Genomic DNA, 19,948 nt, shown 5'->3' on the forward strand with positions numbered 1-19,948 from the left:
TGTCTTAAATATTCAGCACGTTCTCACCTATTTTGCTTTGAAACAATGTCAGTAACATGGCAGAACTGAAGTGAAGAGTCACCGTGCAGAGTAGCGTAACACCGGCACCCCTGCCAGCGACTCTGATCCTGAACTGTGGTTCAGTGAGTCTTTGAAAAGAGATAGATGTTAAGTATATTAAATTGAGATTTTTGAAATGGAAAATATTGAATAAAATCCTTGTCGACCCTGGAACCACAGTACTGGGTCTAGCAACATCATTCCCAAATTTGATTCTATATTAATTTAAATTCTAATTAATTAATTGAAAAAAATGTAGAGACCAAATTAAAGTTCGCCTTTATTGAGGAAATCTTTGTAGGATAACCTAATCGTAGAATAGAGTAGGCCCGCAAGAAAACAGACTTGAGGCGCCCTAAGCACCATGTAAACGCTTGTGGGAAATAGTGTGATTTAAATCTAGTAATTAAATAGGCCCTCCCTGAGATAAAATTTTGTGACCTGTATTTTTAGTGTTTGTATTAAATATATATTTTTCTTAAATCTTATGTGTAATTCAGGTATTTTATTAACTCACATTGCTCCCCTCAAGTTGTTTGCCTTAGAGAAGTTTACTGCTTCACAAAATATTTTTTATACAGGCATGAAGCTTTCCAGTGATTCCGGACCCCAGCACCAGAGATACTAAGTTGGATTGTAATTTGGGGCTGTTACCTTGCACTGCTTTCATGGCGCGTAGGTCACATTGTAGTTCTAGTCTTACATACTTTCTAAAACAGTTCTTTATTGGGCTTTCCTTTCTCTCTTCTTATCCAGCATAGCCTTTCCCTCCATCTCTCTGAAAGAAAAGCTTTTTCTTTTATTCTCTCTGTGTCACCCCTCTTTCTCCCTCTCCTTCCCATCCCCCTCTAAGGTCTCCTGTCATGAGTTAAATAACAACTTATGTTTCATACTCATCAAGCCATAACATGCTAACTGTTCTGCTTGTCTAAAATGTTGATACATTATTTTCATTCTTCAATACATTTGTCTTGTTTGTGCTTTATTTCTCACACATAGAGAGGACTGCTATTTGGCTTCTGGTACATGCAGTGTGAGTAATTAATACCATTTGGGGAGGGGACTGTATTTTAGTTTCTGTGAGGCCTCGATGAAAGTGGAATATTTTAAGTATCTTTCTCTACCCCCCCCAGTAACAACCCCGTGATTCCTTTCTTGGATTCCGTGAAAGGTCCCAACCTTTCATTAGCAAGCATTTATTGACTGCTTTGTACACAGGAGGAATTCAGTAACTGTTTAATTCATTTGAGTGCCTAGAGGATGTTTTATATTAGTCCAATCACATAGGGACTGGCAGTCTTTCAGAAATGGCATGCCAGCCCTTCACTTACTCCCTGCTTTACAGGTCAGAGAGAAATGATGGCTGTGTATGTAGAAACAAAGTAGCCAGCAGGCGCACTTGGGGGCTGCTCAGGGGTGTGCCGCCCTGCTGCTGCCCTCTCCCGGGCCAGGGGAGTCGTTGGGAACGGGGAGCAAGGAAGCCCCTTTCCCTGCAACACCTTGGCATGTGTGGCCGTATTCTCGCCTCACAACTCTTACAACTTCTTTTTCTTAAACAGTGAAAGTGACATACACCATGTGTGCTCTGAGTTCGCATTTTAGAGTCAGATACCTGCGTGCCAGCTGGGGGGCAGCTGCGGGGTACTCTGTATCATGGCTGGCTGCTTGTGTCACTAGGACTCAGCTGGTGTCATACAAAGAATACAGGTTTGGAATTAGATAAATGTGGGTTTGAATCCTTTTCTGATGTTTGTTGAGCAGATAGCTTCTGAGCCAGTGTTCTCTTGCCTTTACTTTGAAAATAATAGTCCTGCTTTCAAGGCTTGTTGTGAGGAGTGACGTCAGTATACAGACATTTAGCAAAATACCCGGTGCTTGATAAATAGGAGCTGTTACAGTGATTCTTTGTATTATGAATACATAGTCTGAATAGAAGTTGAATTATGTTAGTTTTTAATTTTCACTTAAAAATGTAATTGGGCCCATCTGATATCCTTTAAAAAGTATTCTTAAATATTGTAATTTTTGCATGTTAGTATAGAGAATTGATAATTAATATGTTATTTATGTTCTTAAAATAGAACAACTTGGTCAGACCTGTGTGTTTCCAAATCCATACTCTAAAAATAGTTACGTCTTGGTTTAGAGTAATCCCACGAGGCTTTGATAAGAAAATGCACAGCATGCCTCGGGGCTGGCGAGCAGACCAGGTTTGTCCTCCCAAGCGAGTGTTCAGGGGAGAAGCAAGCTTTCTCGTTCCATAAGGGAGACAAGACAGACCTGCAAAAACGGGTATCACCAGGGGAATGTGGAGAGCCAAAGGCGTTTGTATTAACTGAGTGGGGTGTTGGTTGGTGATGGCTGTAGTCAGGGGAGAGCTCTTAAAAGATACGAGGCACAAGCCTTCAAGATTGCAGCACAGAGTAAACCTTGCAAAAATGCTGTAAATATCATAATCAAGTTAAATATCTGTCATACATTTATTCTGTTTTCTAGTTCAAAGACTAAATTTTTTCCCCCAACTTGCCTTTTGTTACCTTCAGTCTTTTCTCCTGCTTCCTTATTTCCTTTCTCTCCGTCCTTGAGGAAGAACAAATGAGACATCAATAGGGAAGAGCTCAGTGACACCAGTGCCCGGGTCCAGAAGGGGCCGTCTGGGCGCCAGAGCTGGACCTGGAAGGTTCTGTATTGCCGTGGCCTTCACTCTTGAGACCTGGTTTGTGGTATAAGCCCTCATGGAGTGTCTCAGGGGCCTCAGGGAGGGAGGTCACTGTCTTGGAGAGCTGTGGCAGCGCTGTATGTGACTGAGCAGAGACCGGGAAGTGACCGGGGTAGGCTGTTCAACCTCTGAGGGTGGCAGGCAGCCTGGCATGGGAAAGAGTAGGTCTTACCATACTAGCAGTCACTTGAAAAGTGCTGTGCTCGCACGGACAGCCTGCCTCTTTGGCTTTCTAAAGAACACAGAGAGGGCAGCAGCCTCTGTGGGGGCCACCAGGTCCTTTGTCTTGCTCAAGGAAATTGGGAGACACAAACATTTCTTTAAGCCTCTGTCACCTTGGTCTTCCAGAGTGGTGGGGGCTCTCAAATCCTTAAGTCTCTTGCCTGTATACTCCGTGGATTGACTTGGATCGGAAGAAGGAGGTGAATGTGCTGCAGAGCGAGCGCCAGATCTTGCAGGGGAGAAGGTTTAGTTGTTGACTCTTACTTCTGGCTGTTATGGAAGTACCACAATTTGTAGGGAACTCCAGAACAGAGGTGGGACTCCCCTCACGTGAATGAAGTCCAGGCCCTGGATGATTAGATGCCGTCAGGATTCATTAAAACCAGTGGGGGAGATACGGTCACCCTCACGAGCACCAGGAGGTCACCGTCAGTCGTCTGTCTTGCTGACTTGTCATGACTTTACCTGTTTGCTGCACAACTGGATGCTCTTTTTGTGTTGGAGGCAGATGGGTACTAGGAGCTGCAGGAATTTTTAAATTAAGGTTTATTGAGTAAGGAAAAATGAACTTTGATAATAAAACTTAGCTAGTAAGCTTATCAGAGACTACAAGTTGAGAAACCACATGGTTTGGGCCTGAAATTCAGAATTGACATAAGATGGCAGTGATGTTTTGGGGAATATTTAGGCATATCCAGGTAAGTTTTAGAGATGAAGTCATAATTGATTTTTTTTTAACTAAAAATTGTTTCCAGTAGGCAATATTATCTAATAATTAACATGATATCTCATATAACTCTTACTCATCATAATACTTCTGGCCCTCAGCATAGAGTCTGACCCACAGTAGGCCCTTGGTGAATGTTTGATGAATGAATTTGGCTGTATTTTTTTAAAAAGTCTCATTAGGCCCATGGCAGATGCAGGTGAATGACAGAAGCGCTCTTTCCCTCCAGGCTCTCAGGGTGATCTTTTTAAATAGCATTAGGATACGTGCCATCATCTATGTCAAAGGAGGTAACACTGATTTGTCATCTTGTATCTAAGTGTAAGTTGCTGCTATCCTAGAAATTAAACTTGTATTAGTTAATTGTTAATGATTGCTGATTGTTGCCCTTCCAGGATATTTAGCTGTTTCAAGTAAAACAGCCTGTGTACGCTCATCAGTCCTTTGCCGTGTCCCTCAGTGGAAGGCTCCTGCTGATCTTGGGTGTGGCAGCTATGCAGTTAACTTATTTTGTGCTGACATGCAGTTGTTGTCAGAGTTCTTTTAGATAGTCATTGACTTTACTTACTGTGATCTCACAGTAAGAAATTCATTATAATTCTGTGTATGTGTGTGTAAAGGTGTAGCCCTATTTTCTTATGTTTTTTTTTTTAATGCATCTGAATACAGTGTGGGAAAATGTTTTATGCTGTAGTTTCTTGGTTGATTCACAGTTAATATTTAGGTTCCACGTGAATATTTTCATATATTAATTTGTAACAGTGCAGTTGCAATTTGTTTTAAGGGCGCAATTAGAGAATGAAAAGAAGAAAAGAGAAATAGCAGAAAAGGAAAAGGAAAGAATAGAACGTGAAAAGGAAGAGCTAATGGAACGTCTGAGGCAAATTGAAGAACAAACAATGAAAGCCCAGAAAGGTAAAAGTTTCTTTTTAACATTGGATCCAAACTGTTATTCTGTTATCAGATAATAGTATTTCTTACTACTGTTAAATCATATTTGTCTTATATGGAATAATTACATTTAATTGCCAAATCAATACTTAGTGGAATTACATCATAAATATGTTTAAGGCACATTCAGCTATACAGTGCTCATATTCTTTCTCTTTCATTTATTTAAACACTAAAATTTTTTGTGTATTCTTACTATAAATGACTATATATCTATTCCTGTTACTATTCAGGGTTTCATAAACAAAAACACATTTTCAGTGCTCTCTGGCATTTAAACAAAAGCTTTTAATGGATATTTAAGTACTTTAAGGCATCTGAGTAATTTAAGGCATTTTAAGCTGTTCTGACTACACTCTTCTGGAACTCAGTTTCTAACCTTTGTTTTAGTAGATTAAAAAAAATGCACAACACACAAAAGGTTGTTTTTGGTAATAGGTTTGGAAGATCCTACTTCCCAGGACTAAGTAACCAAAGTGCTACAGTGTATATGTTGAAAGGATGCATTGATTTAGAGAGAGTGGTTTATATGAAGTAACACTAGAGTATCCTACTTTCAAACAACAAATAGTGAGGAGAACAAAAGAGAAAAGATTTTGAGCAAAATAAGGGGTTTTGCTCCTTCTTAATAAGCAGTAGGGTCTAGAGGATAACATGAAGTCCACCCTGTTTATAAAACCAGAATTAATGCCTGCTTTCCCCGCCACTAGTACAGCCAGCCATTCAGTTCTGTTGGAAATAGCCAGTAGTCTTGTCTGAGGTCTGTTTTCATTCTTGCACCAGCTACCATCGTGAGAAGATGCTCTTGAGCAGTGGTGGAATAATTTGCAAATGAGTAGCTAGAGAAGTCAGTGATAGAAATTGTTATAAATCCACAATCTGGTTCATCATTCCAATTGCAAGATGAGTGGAAATAGTATTTCTAAGAGAAGAGACAGAAGAAACCTGGATTTTATTCTAACTCATTAGAAGCCTCACTTCTTGGAGCTAGAAATTACTTAGTTCAAAGCCCAGAGGTAGCAAAGAGACTCGCTCACAGGCCGTAACATAAGGGCAGACCTTGTTTCCCAATACGTCGCATGCATGGGAGCAAAGCCTGTGTGGTTGGCAGAAATGAGATGTATACATAAAAGCGAGGTAACACGTCCTGGGCGCCACGTGAAGGGTGTAAGCAACACCATTAGAGGAAGAATGCTGGGGAAAAATCTGGAACCTACTAAAGTGAATTTTTCAAAAAAATGAAAGTTTAAAGAAATTTATGATACTGACCTGATTTTAGAGAAAAGTTGAATGATAGCCCTCCTTCATTTGCATGGTTTCTTTTCTAAGAGAAGAGCTATTTACTAAACCTTTCAATCTCATTTATTTAGGATGTATAATAAAAATATTAATGATTTACATAAAGAAAAGTACTCAAGTAAAGAAGCACTAAGGATTATGAGGAAGATAGACTGTAAGAAAGAATATAGATCGTCCCTGTCAAGACAGTTCCAGATGAGTCATCCTCAGGCAAAGGACACCCAATTTTTTTGTATTTTTTTCCTAATAATAAAGCTTTTCAAAGCCGTCCTAAACTCTGCATGGTTGTCTTGTAATTTATGCTAAGTTTCTCATTCAGATGCAGTGCCTCTGGCCATATCTAAGTCATGATACTTAATAGATAAACTTGAAATTTTTTTGAGAAGAAACTTTTATACTTCATTATTGTCATTTTCTTGAAAAGAATTTTTTATTGAAGTCATTATTAATTGAAATGAGTCATAAATCAATAGAACCATTCCAGCTTTTTACATTCCCATAATTCATTCTTGTTAAATTGGCTTTATCATTCTTTTAACCATTTTTTAACATATATTGTTGACTATATGTGAGATATAATACGGCCAAACTTGCATTAAGTTACTGTTTCAACAAATATCAGAGTGAATTTCTACCTTCAGGGAAGAGCTGGGGAGTAGTGATGTCATTCTTCCTGGTACGTAGGAAGCCCTAGTACTCAGTTAAGTCCCCCTAGTGCTGCGCTAGGCACTGTTCTGGGTGTTGGGGGTACAGTGCTGAACAGATAAGGTCTCTGCTCTCAGGTAGCTTACATTTTACTGAGGAAAGACAGAATAATAAAATTAACATAATAAAAATCATTTTATGTAGTTTTAAGTGCATTGAAGGAAGTAAGCAAGATAATGTGATAAATGTAGTGATTGTGAGCAGGAGGGGTTGTCCGCTTTAGATGCACATTAGGAGCCAACTTTAATTCTGTCATTAAGTGAGAATTTGACCATAAGAAATCATTTAGCCTCTAGATTTCCTTAGGTTCCCAATTTCTGAAATGGAAGTAAATAATGCCTAGTTTAGCTTTCTGAGATTTTTTTTGAAATTTAAAGTTATATTAAAAATTTATTTTGTATATATATATAAATAGTAATGTGCATATCTCTTAGCTGTAAGGCTCAATGAATTTTTAGAAAGTGAATTTACGTTTCTGACTACCCAGAACAAGACAGAACATTACCTGCATTCAGGGAATCCCCTTGTGTCCCTTCCCAGTCATTTTTTCATCCCCCTGTGACTTACATCATTCTGCTTTATATCATCATAAAATTTAGTCTGAACGTATTTTTTTCCTAATAGCTTTGTTGAGATATAATTCACATACCACACAATTTTATTAACTTGAACTTAGCATAACTTCTCTAGTCTTCTCCTAATTAAATTCCGTAACCACCTACATCAGTGTACTATTGAGAGAAACAATTTATTCTAGTAACCTTTCACCTTAGTCCTGAAAGAGTGGGGGTTTTTAACTTTTTTTTAAAAAACAATTTAATCAGTCTTTTTTTTTTTTTTAAACTGGAGGTACTGGGGATTGAACCCAGGACCTTGTGCGTGCTAAGCGTGTGCTCTACCACAGAGCTGTTGCCCTCCCCGTGAAAGAGCTGATGTTCTAAAAGAAGCCAGGTTCCTTGGTACCCTCTTTCCACATGCCAGACCTCGGAAATTGTGGGCTCCAAGTTTTTATGACCCAAATAGGTAAAACATTCATATTACTCACCTTTCTCACCTACTCCTCGTCAGGGGGCTGTAGCTGGATCCAAGGTCTGAAGGGATGTGCGTTTCATGGGAATACTCTCATTCATGGGTTCTTCTATAAAGGACTAGACAGTGAATATCTCAGGCGTGGCAGGCTGCGTGGTCTCTGGCAGCTGTCAGGTCAGCCGCTGCGGCGTGAGAGCAGCCCTGCACAGGGCCTGCGCGGACGGGGCATGCGTCCTGGTAAGCCTTCACCTATGCAAGTAGGACCTTGTGCTGGGGCTGCACCTTACCAATCTGAGTTACCTGAAGAGGAAAGAACAAGCATCGTTATGGGATAGATGGCACTTCAGAACCTTCCTTTCTAGAAGAAACTAGATTTGAAGTTTACAGTTCATTGTCAACATTTTTTTTTAAATTAGACTTTTGTATAATTCTTAATATACCACAAAACAACCATTGCTTGGTCTGCTATTCAAATTGATACTTAGCACACACACACACAAAAAAGATAGAAGATAATGAATATTGGGGAATATTTATTTTAAAATTTAACTTTGTCACCCTAACTTATTTTTCTTTATCGTCTCACAGTACAGAAAGAACTTTTATTATCAGAGAAAATGAAGCACTGTTTTCATTGGCAAACTTCCCTTAGTTACTTGTTTGCTTGTTTACAAGAAGGATAGAGCCATGAGCTTCGCAGGCTTTATCTTATGTATCAGCCAACCAGATGGAAAGAACGCTCCATTAAGTTTGATAAGCTAGGTCTGATGTCCAAGTTTCAGAAGATAAATATGGAAATGAATAATCCCAGAATTCAGCTGTGGTAACATCCAGCGTTACATACCTCTCCTCTTTATAGCCAAATAGAATTTTTTTTACATTTTATTAAGAATTTAAAGTCATTTTTCTTCCCAACCCTCTCAAAACCGCCTGAATCTTCACTGCAGTTAAATTAGTTCTGAGTAAGAACAACAAAATGAAGAACAGTAATGTGGTTTGTACATTACAATACTACAGATCTTTCGACAGCTTTTCAGTTTTTCCTCTTTTCTAAAACGTACAGAAAGGGAGAGTCATTCTTTGTAGGACGTTGCACCCACTTTAATAAATGACATTTGTTGTCTCCTGTCACCAGATGTCCTTACTGTTAAACAAGGATTGTCAGAACAATATTTGAAATTAGAACTTCTAAATTGATTTAAAATCTTTTGTCTTTGTGCTAGTAATATCTTCTTTCCTCATTCAACTCATTTGAGTAAGACAAGAGAATTAGCTTTATGATCTGTATACTCAAGGATTAAAATTCATATCATTCATCTTCAAATATTACTTGTTTTCATACTTAAGGAATGGATATGTACTAATAACTCAATTTTCAGTAATTCATATAATTCACATCAAAACTCCTGAGTAAGTATTGTTTTCAGTCTTAGTGTCTTGGGATTACTTACATAATACTTAGTTTAGATAAGTAAAAACTTACACACGTTTTAAAATGTGTTATTTTATAGATTTTTGAAATAGATGGCCAAAACAGGAGCGATTATATTTTAAAAAATGAAATAAAAGATATGCTTCTAGCTTTATGACATAACTTGAATTACAAAGAATTTCTTTGCATTTTTGAATTGTGTAATAGAGTTTTTGAAAATAATTAGGCTTTTGCCAAGTTGAAAATGAGGTATGTATTCGTTTGCAGACGTGCTAATTGTTACCAACTGTACAGATTAGATTCCTTGCTACTGTTTTGGCTTCTTTTGATAATGAGAACATTGGAACTTGATCCTTGTTTGGGGGGAATACATATATTTGACAGAACTAGAAGAACAGACTCGAAAAGCTCTGGAACTGGACCAGGAACGGAAACGAGCGAAGGAAGAAGCAGAGAGGCTGGAAAAGGAGCGCCGGGCGGCCGAAGAGGCCAAGTCTGCTCTAGCGAAACAGGCAGCTGACCAGATGAAGAACCAGGAGCAGCTAGTAAGGAGCTGGGGTTCTGTCTCAGAGAAAAAAGTTTAGACAGAAGCGTAGACATAATTGGTCCCACGATTTCAGACTATTTATTCCCTGAACACGAAGGTGTTAAATAATTATGTTTTTAACTCTCCTCACTGTGGTGTGTGTGCACTCACTGCAAGGAAGTTAAATCTTTTTATTGGAATATATTTTATTTGCTTCTGTTTGTTGTGTGTGTTGTTTTTGTTTTTGTTTTTGTTTTTGGTGGGGGCAGGTAATTGGATTTCTTTATATATTATTATTTTTTTATTTAACTGGAGGGTGCTGGGGATCGAACACACGACCTCCTACATGCTAAGGATGTGCTCTACCACTGAGCTATACCCTCCCCACCTATTGGAATGTATTTTAAAGCAATAAACAGAATAACAAAGGAATAATAAAACCAAGGACTTTTTATGTATTCAGAGAGAGGAGCCATCCATCATCATGAAGGAAATAATTACCAGTGTAAAAAATCGACAATACAGAGGTTGCAGTAGTTAATTTAGTAAATAAATGATCACCATTGTGCAGCCACTACCAAAAGTATGTTGTAATGCATCCAAAATTAACAGTGAAGTTTTATTTGCTAATGAGTACTAATAAGTTCAGATGATGGAAACTAAAACAAAACTTTATAAAGCTAAATATACTTTCTGGAAAGCAAACCAGAGATACAAAGTAACTTAATGAACAGTGTGGAAATAAGCCTAAAGTTTTTATTCTGCCTTCAAAAAGAAACCTAAAAATAAAATGATAAAAGATGAATGAAGCCCATTACCAACAAAAAATTCTGATTCCCTTGGACTTTGCATAAGCCACTGGTGTGCTTTGCTTTAGATAAATCAATAGTCCGTATATCCTGTAAAATCACCACAGAGTAACTGTAAGACAGGTCAGAACTGATTGAGTTTTTCGTTTGTGTAGTGGGCTTGCAGATAAGAATCCTCCCTTTGAAAAAGGAATAATACCACCTAATAGGATTGTTGGGGAATCAAATGAGATTATTTGACAAAGTGCAGTTTATAAAGCATTAGGTAAAGAGTTTTATTTTTCCTTCTGTAGGATTTATCAAATACTTTTATTGATGAAAGTTTAAAAATAGCTCCTAGGTTGGTACATTTTAAGTTCTTGCTACTGAAACAGGAATAACTATGTGTCTGTAGAATAATAAAAAAATTTTCACTTTGTCTCCTTATTAACTCATCACACCTAATACAAACAAGATATTTATGATCTTAAAGAAATACTTCCTTTTTTAAAATGGATGACTGTGGAAAACATATGAAATAGTCCATGTACATTAAAAGCTTTGTTGACTTAATATAAATTATTGAAAATATAACATTTTTTAGTATTGTTGATTGTGTTGTTTCTTTTAGGCAGCAGAACTTGCCGAATTCACTGCCAAGATTGCACTTCTAGAAGAAGCCAAGAAGAAAAAGGAGGAGGAAGCTTCTGAGTGGCAACATAAAGTAATGATTTGTTCATTCACTAGCATTTATTGAACATGTATTTTGTACCCAGCAGTATGCTGAACTTAGAGATGAATATAAGATACTGTCACGATTTAGAGGAGAAAAGATACCTCTGTGCACAAATATGTGCATATTGCAGTAAATGTTAATCTGTTGATACAAGCAGAGGACTTTGGGAACACAGAAGAAATGTTGTAATTTCTGTAGGAATGAGGCAGATATGGGGAAACTCTTACAAGGTTAAGCTCGCTCTTGAACAATACAGTTAGTTTTGAGGTAGAGAAGATTGGGACTAAAGAGGTAGTCATTTCCGACAGAGAGGGAACTGAATGAGTACTGGAAGAATAAAAGTACACAACACATTTATGTCTGGGTTGACTGTATTCAGAATTGACCCAAAAAGTCTTTCACAACTAATTTGCTAAACCAGTGTGTGAAGTAGGACTTCGCATTGCACCTGTGTGCTCTAAGTCTCTTCAAAGTAGGACAGTTCTTTTTATGATACTCATTTACTGCAAAGACCTGCAGATTGTCCCTCCTCCTGTATTTGTCGAGTTGTTTCCTTACGGTGTCATTCAGCTTGTCCTTTTATCATCAGTATTTCTCATAAGCTGGAAGGATTCAAGTTAAAAGTTTCTGGCTATGATACCTCTTATAGGTGAGACTTTCATACAAGTTATGGTCCAAACTAGAACACTTTTGAGAGTGCAAGAGTGTTGCTAATCATTACCCCAGCACAGCAGTGGAAAGCAAGACTTCTTCAGGCAAACCGGTGCAATATAATTCCTCAAATAACTGGTGATGTTGGATGCTTACGTTGCATTATATCAGAAGACACTTAATTGGATCGATGACATTTTATTTCTTCCATTGTCTGTTTATATTTTCTTGTGGCTATAATGTAACCTATTTAGTGTGGAGTTCTTTGACATACCATTTCTCATCAACCGTTTGTACAACAATTGATAATCTTTGCCAGAATTAATAATTTTATTAGGGTTTGCAAAGTGATACTTTTAATTCTATCACTCCTACCTGTTGGAATTCTTATTTAAAAATAAGCATTTATCAGTAGAGCCTGTTTTCATTACCCTAAAGTGTAGTTTATATTAGAAAGAAAGGTTAACTTGTCTCTTTTAATTACCAGTTTTCAAATTAAGTTGCTGATAAGCTTATTTTTTATATTCAGGCTTTTGCAGCCCAGGAGGATTTGGAAAAGACCAAAGAAGAATTAAAGACTGTGATGTCTGCCCCTCCTCCACCTCCGCCACCACCTGTCATTCCTCCAACAGAAAACGAGCATGATGAACATGATGAGAATAATGCCGAGGCCAGTGCTGAGCTGTCCAGTGACGGGGTGATGAACCACAGAAGTGAGGAGGAACGTGTGACAGAAACACAGAAAAATGAGCGTGTTAAAAAGCAACTCCAGGTATTTAAAATTTGCACTTGTGTGCATGTTTAACTATAGCTTGCATTTTCCCCATTTGTTAAGATAAACTTATTAAAAAGGAACATTTGATTTTTGGAAGCCTTTAACTCTAGCTGGCACAACTTGTGATTCGTTTTTAAGTGCTTGGCCCACAGTCACATCATTTCATTTTTTCCATTGTATGACCCCACTACCGAATGTTTTAGCCTTGTATAACGAGGCCCTAATTAGTAAGTTATTATTTAATTATAGCTGGACACATGTTAAAAAGTAGAACATATTTTAATGCTGTGTTTTAAAAAAATGAATTTAGTTTTTAAACAGTCTATATTAAAAAAAGCAATGATAATTTAGTAGACTACCTGTATGACACGTCTGAATTTTTTCAGATTTTATCATAGCAAAAGGTCAGTTTATTAAATGTATCTAATAGGATCAAAATGGTAAATTTTAATGTTACTAGACCCCCTTTTCAGGTAAGTTTTCTAATTTTTAAATTGGTGAAATTTTTAAATATTAACGAGAAAGTGAGGTGACGGTGGTAATAAATACACTAAGACTTTTGGAGACAGCTTCTCTCACGGTATAGATTTTAGATCTTAGAGTAACATTCTGTAATGGCTACATCGAACCTTTTGTAAGCCATTTTAAGTATTAGATAAGAAAGTTAAGGAAATTTAGAATAATACACAAAATCATCGTGGTTAAGTGCAGAAATGAGAGGCCATGGGCATTCCTCTCTAACCACCACTTCTACTATTACTGAGAGTAAAACGAACTTACAAACTTTGAAGAAAAAGGTTTCACAGTGGAAATTTTAAGATACTAAAAAGTCAGATTTGTTATATATGTATTTTTCTCTTTAAACCTTTTTCATGCATTTTAAAAAATCTTAAAAAAAATAGTAAGTCATACTTTTTGTTTTTTAAACCTAGGCATTAAGTTCAGAATTAGCCCAAGCCAGAGATGAAACCAAGAAGACGCAGAATGACGTTCTTCATGCCGAGAATGTTAAAGCCGGCCGTGACAAGTACAAGACTCTGCGGCAGATTCGACAAGGCAACACAAAGCAACGTATTGATGAGTTTGAAGCAATGTGAGAGCTGTTATTTTGCATACGTGTTCTTCATAAGCTGAACCACCAACAGAGAAAAGCAGGCCTTTGCAGATGTGATGGAGTGCATCCCACCTTGCCAAAGCACTTACACCAGCCGACCGTGGTGGCCGAAAGACCTTTCAGGGGCGCTGCTCAGCATTAAGGCAGTGTAGTATCATGCTTGGTTCTCTTTTTCTTTTGGGCCAGGGAATGGAGACCAGTGTTCCATCGCCTTCTTTTTCACATTTTTCATTTTTCCATTTTTTTTTTCTGTTGAAGATGAACACTAATTATCATGTCTGACAAATGTGTGTGTGATTTAAGCACTTTGTACATTTTAGGGATGATGGTGACCTAATGAGTGTTTAGGTAGGGCACTCTGTTTTCCCTTCTCCTTCCACACTTTACCCGCGTGTATGTCCACATTCGCTCAGTATGCCCTTCTCACACCTTGACGCGCCCCATTGCCATCGTTCTGCCACCATACAGGTCACTGGCGGTGATTGAAATGAGCATAGGTGGCCGCGTGGGCAGTGTTTGATCACGGTGTAGAAGATGGCTATGAGTCATGAAAAGGATTAGACAGTTTAATAGTGTAGGATACCACTGGTGGTTAATTTTTTTTTAATCCCAATTTAATTACATTATTGGATGTTTGATATTTGCTTACTTAATTACAGTCATCTTTGACAGCTGAATTGATTGGTGTTTCATATCCTGTCATTGGTTTTCTTCGCCTGCCAATTTCACAAAGGTATAGACAGCAGGTAGTAAGTAGTTCCCTAGGAGAATTTATTGATGAAAAACTACCATAAATCACAGTTGTCTCTGAAGGATTTTTGAAGTCTCATTCTTTCATAGATTGAGTTAGAAAAACAGAAGCTTAATAAAAGGAAATATATGTTTGTTGGTAATTGATCATCATTAAAAACACCCTGGACCTTTCCGGAAGGGCAGCGCATGAAAACATCAGTCCCAGCGAGGGGACAGTAACGCTACCTCATTGCTGCACCGCGAAGGCTGGCTGTTCACACACAGTGAAACGTGTACGCTGTGTGTTTTATAACATACAGTGATGCTTCCAATCATGAAGGATTATTTTTGAGATTTCCTTTTTTTTTCTCCCCCGGAATATCTTTGAGCGCTGAATTTTCACTGCCTCTTTGTTGAGTTGAATTGTGGGACTCTGATTTGTATTACAGTTGTAAGCTCTCACTGGTGTACTGTCTTCCTGGAGGGGTGCTGTAAGTGTGAGAGAGAGAGAGAGAGTGTGTGTGTGATTGCCCTTGCAGCAAATGAAGAATGTCTGTACCTTCATTTCTTGATGTACTTATTACACAATCATTTTAGCATATTTGGTTTCTAAATCATTGTGCTTGCTTTTTTCAACCTCTAAAAATACTTAAATTTGGTTTGTTAGTTCTATTTTAGATTATATTAATTTTGGTTATGTTTTACAAAGAAATCTTTCCAGTTTGAAAGATGTTCAATATTCACGTATTCTAATATTTCTTTATTGTAAAACATCTAGGTTTGGCGATAAGGAAAGCCTTGTTTTCTCTGTGTGGTTCAGCTACTTTCCATTTGGTATTATGCATTCAAATTTACATTTATCTATTAAAATGGCCATTTTGTTAGACATTTTTCATGCACAGTAGATTCAGGTTGTGTCTGAAAATATCTCTTGTGCTTTTTTGATTTTGCTGACTTCAAAAGGATTAATCTGGGCAGACATTATGAAAAGGAAAGGTTGCATTTAATATATTTTTTGGACTTAGGAGGACAAAAGATAACTGGTTAACCTTGAGCTGACTGTTGTGTGGTGGTTGTGCACACGCTTCAACACACTCTGGAAGAGGCCGGTTCTGCTTGTAGCACATTGGAGGAATAGACGACCTGCTGTTGCCATGGTTTAAAGCATCTGCTCCCTCTTCCAAAGCATTAAAGCAGTTGCCATAATAAGTGAAAATTTGGATTTCCATTGGATTCTTATTAATTTTCTTCATTTTGAATTGTGTGCACTACCATTGCTACATCAGTTTGATAGCAGTGTTGAAAAATTACCAGTTATATTTGCTGTTTATAGTCTATTTGTAGATTAGGAATAAAATGGATTTAATCCATTTTTAAAGCTGTGTGAATTTTTCTAAACAGGAACAACTATTTGCAATATGAGTTTTCATTAAACCAATTACAACTTTTATTATTAGCAGTTGAGAGCACATGTTCATATAGCAATGTAAAAATATATTAATGAATATTTGGTAAATTGCAGGAGGCTTTTACCATTAGCATAATTTTGTGTGTACAATTAAGTTACAGTTACATCTATAATTTTGGATAACATTCATTGGTTAACAATAAAGTGACAAAAGCTCATGCCTTCAAGGTCCACTGTTGTTATTTAACAGAGATTTCTTGTATATTTCTTGTAATTTTGAAAATTATAATCTCTATTAGATCAATCATTACATCTTGAAAATGAGAAGTGGGTAGGAAAAATTTCGTAACCCTCATACATTTACTCTTTGCCCCAAATTATATACCTTTTTTGGTATGGAAGTAACAGTGATCATTTAAATCTGTGGGAAAATTAAATCATTAAATTAAATTGACTCTCCCGATAACAGAAGATCATTTAAGATTTCCAGTCGTTGTTTTCATTGTATAGTGTTTAGTTTCTTTTTCCTAAGGAAGATACAGTTTCATTGTCATTGAATAATACTTCTGTTAAAATGCTAATATTCTTAAAGAACTATATACTAAGTGCATTTATTTAAAAAGCTTCTCACTAATTTTTAACATAAAGGTTATTCTTAAATAAACAAGTGATAAATCTATTCTAAGAATAGTAGAAGCCAGGTGTCTTCTCAGTTCCTAGTAATATTTAAGTATCACTTTGTTATTTCTGTTCTCCCAGGCAGGTAGTGATCTGTCTACTCTGATCTTGTTAGAAAAGAAAAGGGAATTTTATATAATAAGACTTTGCTTTGTATCTAATTAGAGTTTTTCTTTAAGAGCTAAAGTTACCACTTACAAAGTTACTGTAGACGATATTGGAACTCACTCCTGGTTATCATTAGGAAAGAGTTTCAATATTAGTATTGTGGTTAAAAATAAAAAGTACTCCCCACTTTCTGTCTCAATTCCTATTACCTTGTTGAATGATAATATTTTTAGAAATGAAGATTAAAAGACTTTAGATATAAAAGCATCCCATTTTAGGTGTGCATAAAGAAAATAATTAGTCTTTTTAAAATCTAAAGCTTAAAACTGAAGTTTAAGAATTACTGCCTTTAGCATTAATTTACTGAACTGATTAGTAAACTGAAGCTTAAGTACCATTAATAAGAATAAAGGAAAACATTTAAATGTGAACTAGACTGGTAGGCAGATTCCTCTCTTTTTTAAATTTGTTCCAAGTGAATAGAACTTCATCTTTTCCTACTCTATGTCATTCTTTTTTTAACTAAAGATAATCCATTAAATATTCTAATGTGGTTTATCGTGTAGAATGACAGTATTCTAGTACATTTTAAAAGCACAGTGGACTCCCCAGATAACTTCATTAAAATGTCAAGGCAATATGACTCCTCACATTCGACACTGTTAGCAAGGAGAAATTGGCTCACGATAGCGTTTCATATGTTAAAGCTTATCACCTTCTCATCCTTCACTTTTCCGATTAAGTAATCTTAACTCCCATTTTTTCCTAGTGGACCTATTTTTTAATATCTCCATCTTTCTAGATTTTAAAAGCTGCCATTTTCCCTCTGGAAAGTTGGTGACTTCTTTATTGTGTCAATATTTCAACCTTCCTTAAACTATGGTAGAAGAGATTTTCTGACTTGAGGTTACATATACTGCATTAGAAGCTGAACTGTTCATTATTATTTCTCACAAAATTTTAAGGTTAAAGGTCATGACAGATAATTAGCCTATGGCACATCTTTTAAATTCAGGTTTATGTTTGGCTCTGGAGTTCACCAGCTACTGAATGGTTCCACGTTCTTATTTAGTGACCTTTATTTAGTCACTTCGCTTTCATTTGGCACTTGCTATATGCTAGGATATAGAAGCAAGATTAGAATGACTGTGACCCTGTGTCTTGGACTGTCTTAAAATGTGAAACTTCAAATATTTATCTTAGCTCTTGGGTCATTTGCATTACTCTGTTACAATATTAGATCTCTTTTAAGATGGCAACACCAATTTAGATTCCTGTTATCTGTATGCCCAGATTCCTCCGTGCTTAATCCAGTCCATTGCTTCCATCCATGTAATTTATTACTGTGTTCTAATTGTCCCCTTTTATTTAATGATCATTTTAAAAATTTAGGTTTGCTTTGATATTTATGCATGTCATTTAGTTTGCTCCTAAAAGTGATACTGGTTTTAGTTTATCTTTACTGAGTCTACATAGTCAAGTATCCATCTTCCCAGTGGTAATACGGGGTCTGAATTGCTGAGATTTGTGTAATGATCTTTGGAAAAGTTCCTTTTGATAAAATACTGATTTGTTATATGAAATTCTTCTTGCACCGTGTTATAATGTGTGTCATGATATCTTTTCATTCTTTGCAGCTTAAATTAAGATGTTTCATCTTTTGTTTTAGAACTGGAAATGCATGTATGTCTTAGACTCATAAGGCAGTGGTACTGCTTCCTCCCTTCCCTCCCTTTCTCCTTTATTTACACTGAAAAGTCCATGTAATTCAAATCCAGCATTTGAATCTTACAGGCCATCTTTCCATTTATGCAATTATTTACTTTTAAATTTTAGCTAATTTGGATAAAAAGGTACACTTTGTGATGAAGGAAACCACTATCACAAGAGCGATAGAGGAGAGCAAGTGACTGGTAGAGAAATAAGAATGTGTAGTATAGTTTCTCAGGTACGCTTGTTCTCCAAAATTGCTTAATTTTCATTTTATAGGTCAGATTTTAAACACTGGCCAATATTTAAAGGTATTCTTTAAATTCTGAAAAATAAAATGCCTAATTTTAAGCGTGTTTCTAACTTTATCGTAAGGCTCATTATATGCCCCGTGGACAAGCCAGTCAATATATAGTAATTAGTGATACCTGTATTAAATACTGAGAAGTTTGAGTTAGGAGCTTTCCATTGACTCTTCATTGTTTTATTGTGTTAAAATGTAAATAGCGTAACATTTACCATTTTAACCATTTGCAAGTGTTCAGTGACATTAAGTGTATTCACTTTGTTGCGCGACCGTCACCACTATCCATCTTCACAACTTTTTCATCATCCCAGACAGGATCTCTGTACCCATTAAATGCTAACTGCTCCTCCTCCCCTCTTCCCAGGACCTGGTGACCACTGTCCACCTTCGTCTTTGAGTTTGACTGTTCTAGGTACTTCGTTAAAGTGGACTGACTTCTGTAATGTTTGTCCTTTTGTGTCCAACTGGGTTCACTTGGCACCATGTTTTCCAAGTCCATCCGTGTTATAGCATGTGCCGGAGTTTTATTCTTGTTCAGGTCTAAGTAATGCCCATTGTATGTATGTGCCACATTTGCTTTATCCATTCACTGGTTAATGGACATTTGGGTTATTTCCACATTTTGACTGTTGTGAACAATGCTGCTCTACATCGCTGTACAAATAATCTGTTCAAGTCCCTGCTTTCAGTACTTCCAGGAATATGCCCAGAAATGGAATTGCTGAATCACATGGTAATTCTGTGTTTAATTTTTTGAGGAACTGCCAATACTATCTTTCATAGCAGCTGCACCGTTTTACATCTCCACCAGCAATGCTTAAGGATTCCAATTTCTCCATGTCCTCACCAACAATTGGTACTTTTAGTTTTTGATACTAGCCGTCCAAATGGATGAAGTGGTACCTCATCTGGGTTTTGTTTTGCATTTCCCTGTGATGCATTTTTCTCTGATGCTGAACGTGTTTTCATACGGTTGTTAATCATTTGTATCTTATTTGCTGAAGTGTATATTCATGTTTTGGCTATTTTTAAATGGAGAGTTGTTGTTGTTTTTGTTGTTGTTGTTGAATTGTAGGAGTTCTTTATATGTTCTGGGTATTGGTCCCTTATCAGATATTCTCCCATTTTGTAGGTTGCCTTTTCATTCCATTGATAGTGTCATCTGATGCATGAGAGTTTTTAATCCTGAAGAAGTTTATGCTTTTTTTCTTTTGCTGCCTGAACTTTTAGTCTTCAAGGTTTTTAAAGAGAAAACATTTTTTTATGAGGAA

General features: G+C 36.7%; 1 protein-coding gene across 1 annotated transcript in view; it reads left to right on the forward strand.

Annotated features, from left to right (window-relative positions):
* The window catches only part of RDX (radixin), a 46,450-nt gene extending 30,349 nt beyond the window's left edge, over window positions 1-16,101 (forward strand). Inside the window, 5 exon segments of the mRNA XM_032472606.1 lie at window positions 4,513-4,643; window positions 9,529-9,689; window positions 11,090-11,182; window positions 12,375-12,617; window positions 13,553-16,101. Of these exon segments, the coding sequence (XP_032328497.1) occupies window positions 4,513-4,643; window positions 9,529-9,689; window positions 11,090-11,182; window positions 12,375-12,617; window positions 13,553-13,717 (793 nt within the window). The 3' untranslated portion in view covers window positions 13,718-16,101.
* The last annotated feature ends 3,847 nt before the right edge of the window (window positions 16,102-19,948 follow it).

The sequence above is a fragment of the Camelus ferus genome, chromosome 33 (genome assembly GCF_009834535.1).
Source record: "Camelus ferus isolate YT-003-E chromosome 33, BCGSAC_Cfer_1.0, whole genome shotgun sequence".
Classification (NCBI taxonomy): Eukaryota; Metazoa; Chordata; class Mammalia; order Artiodactyla; family Camelidae; genus Camelus; species Camelus ferus.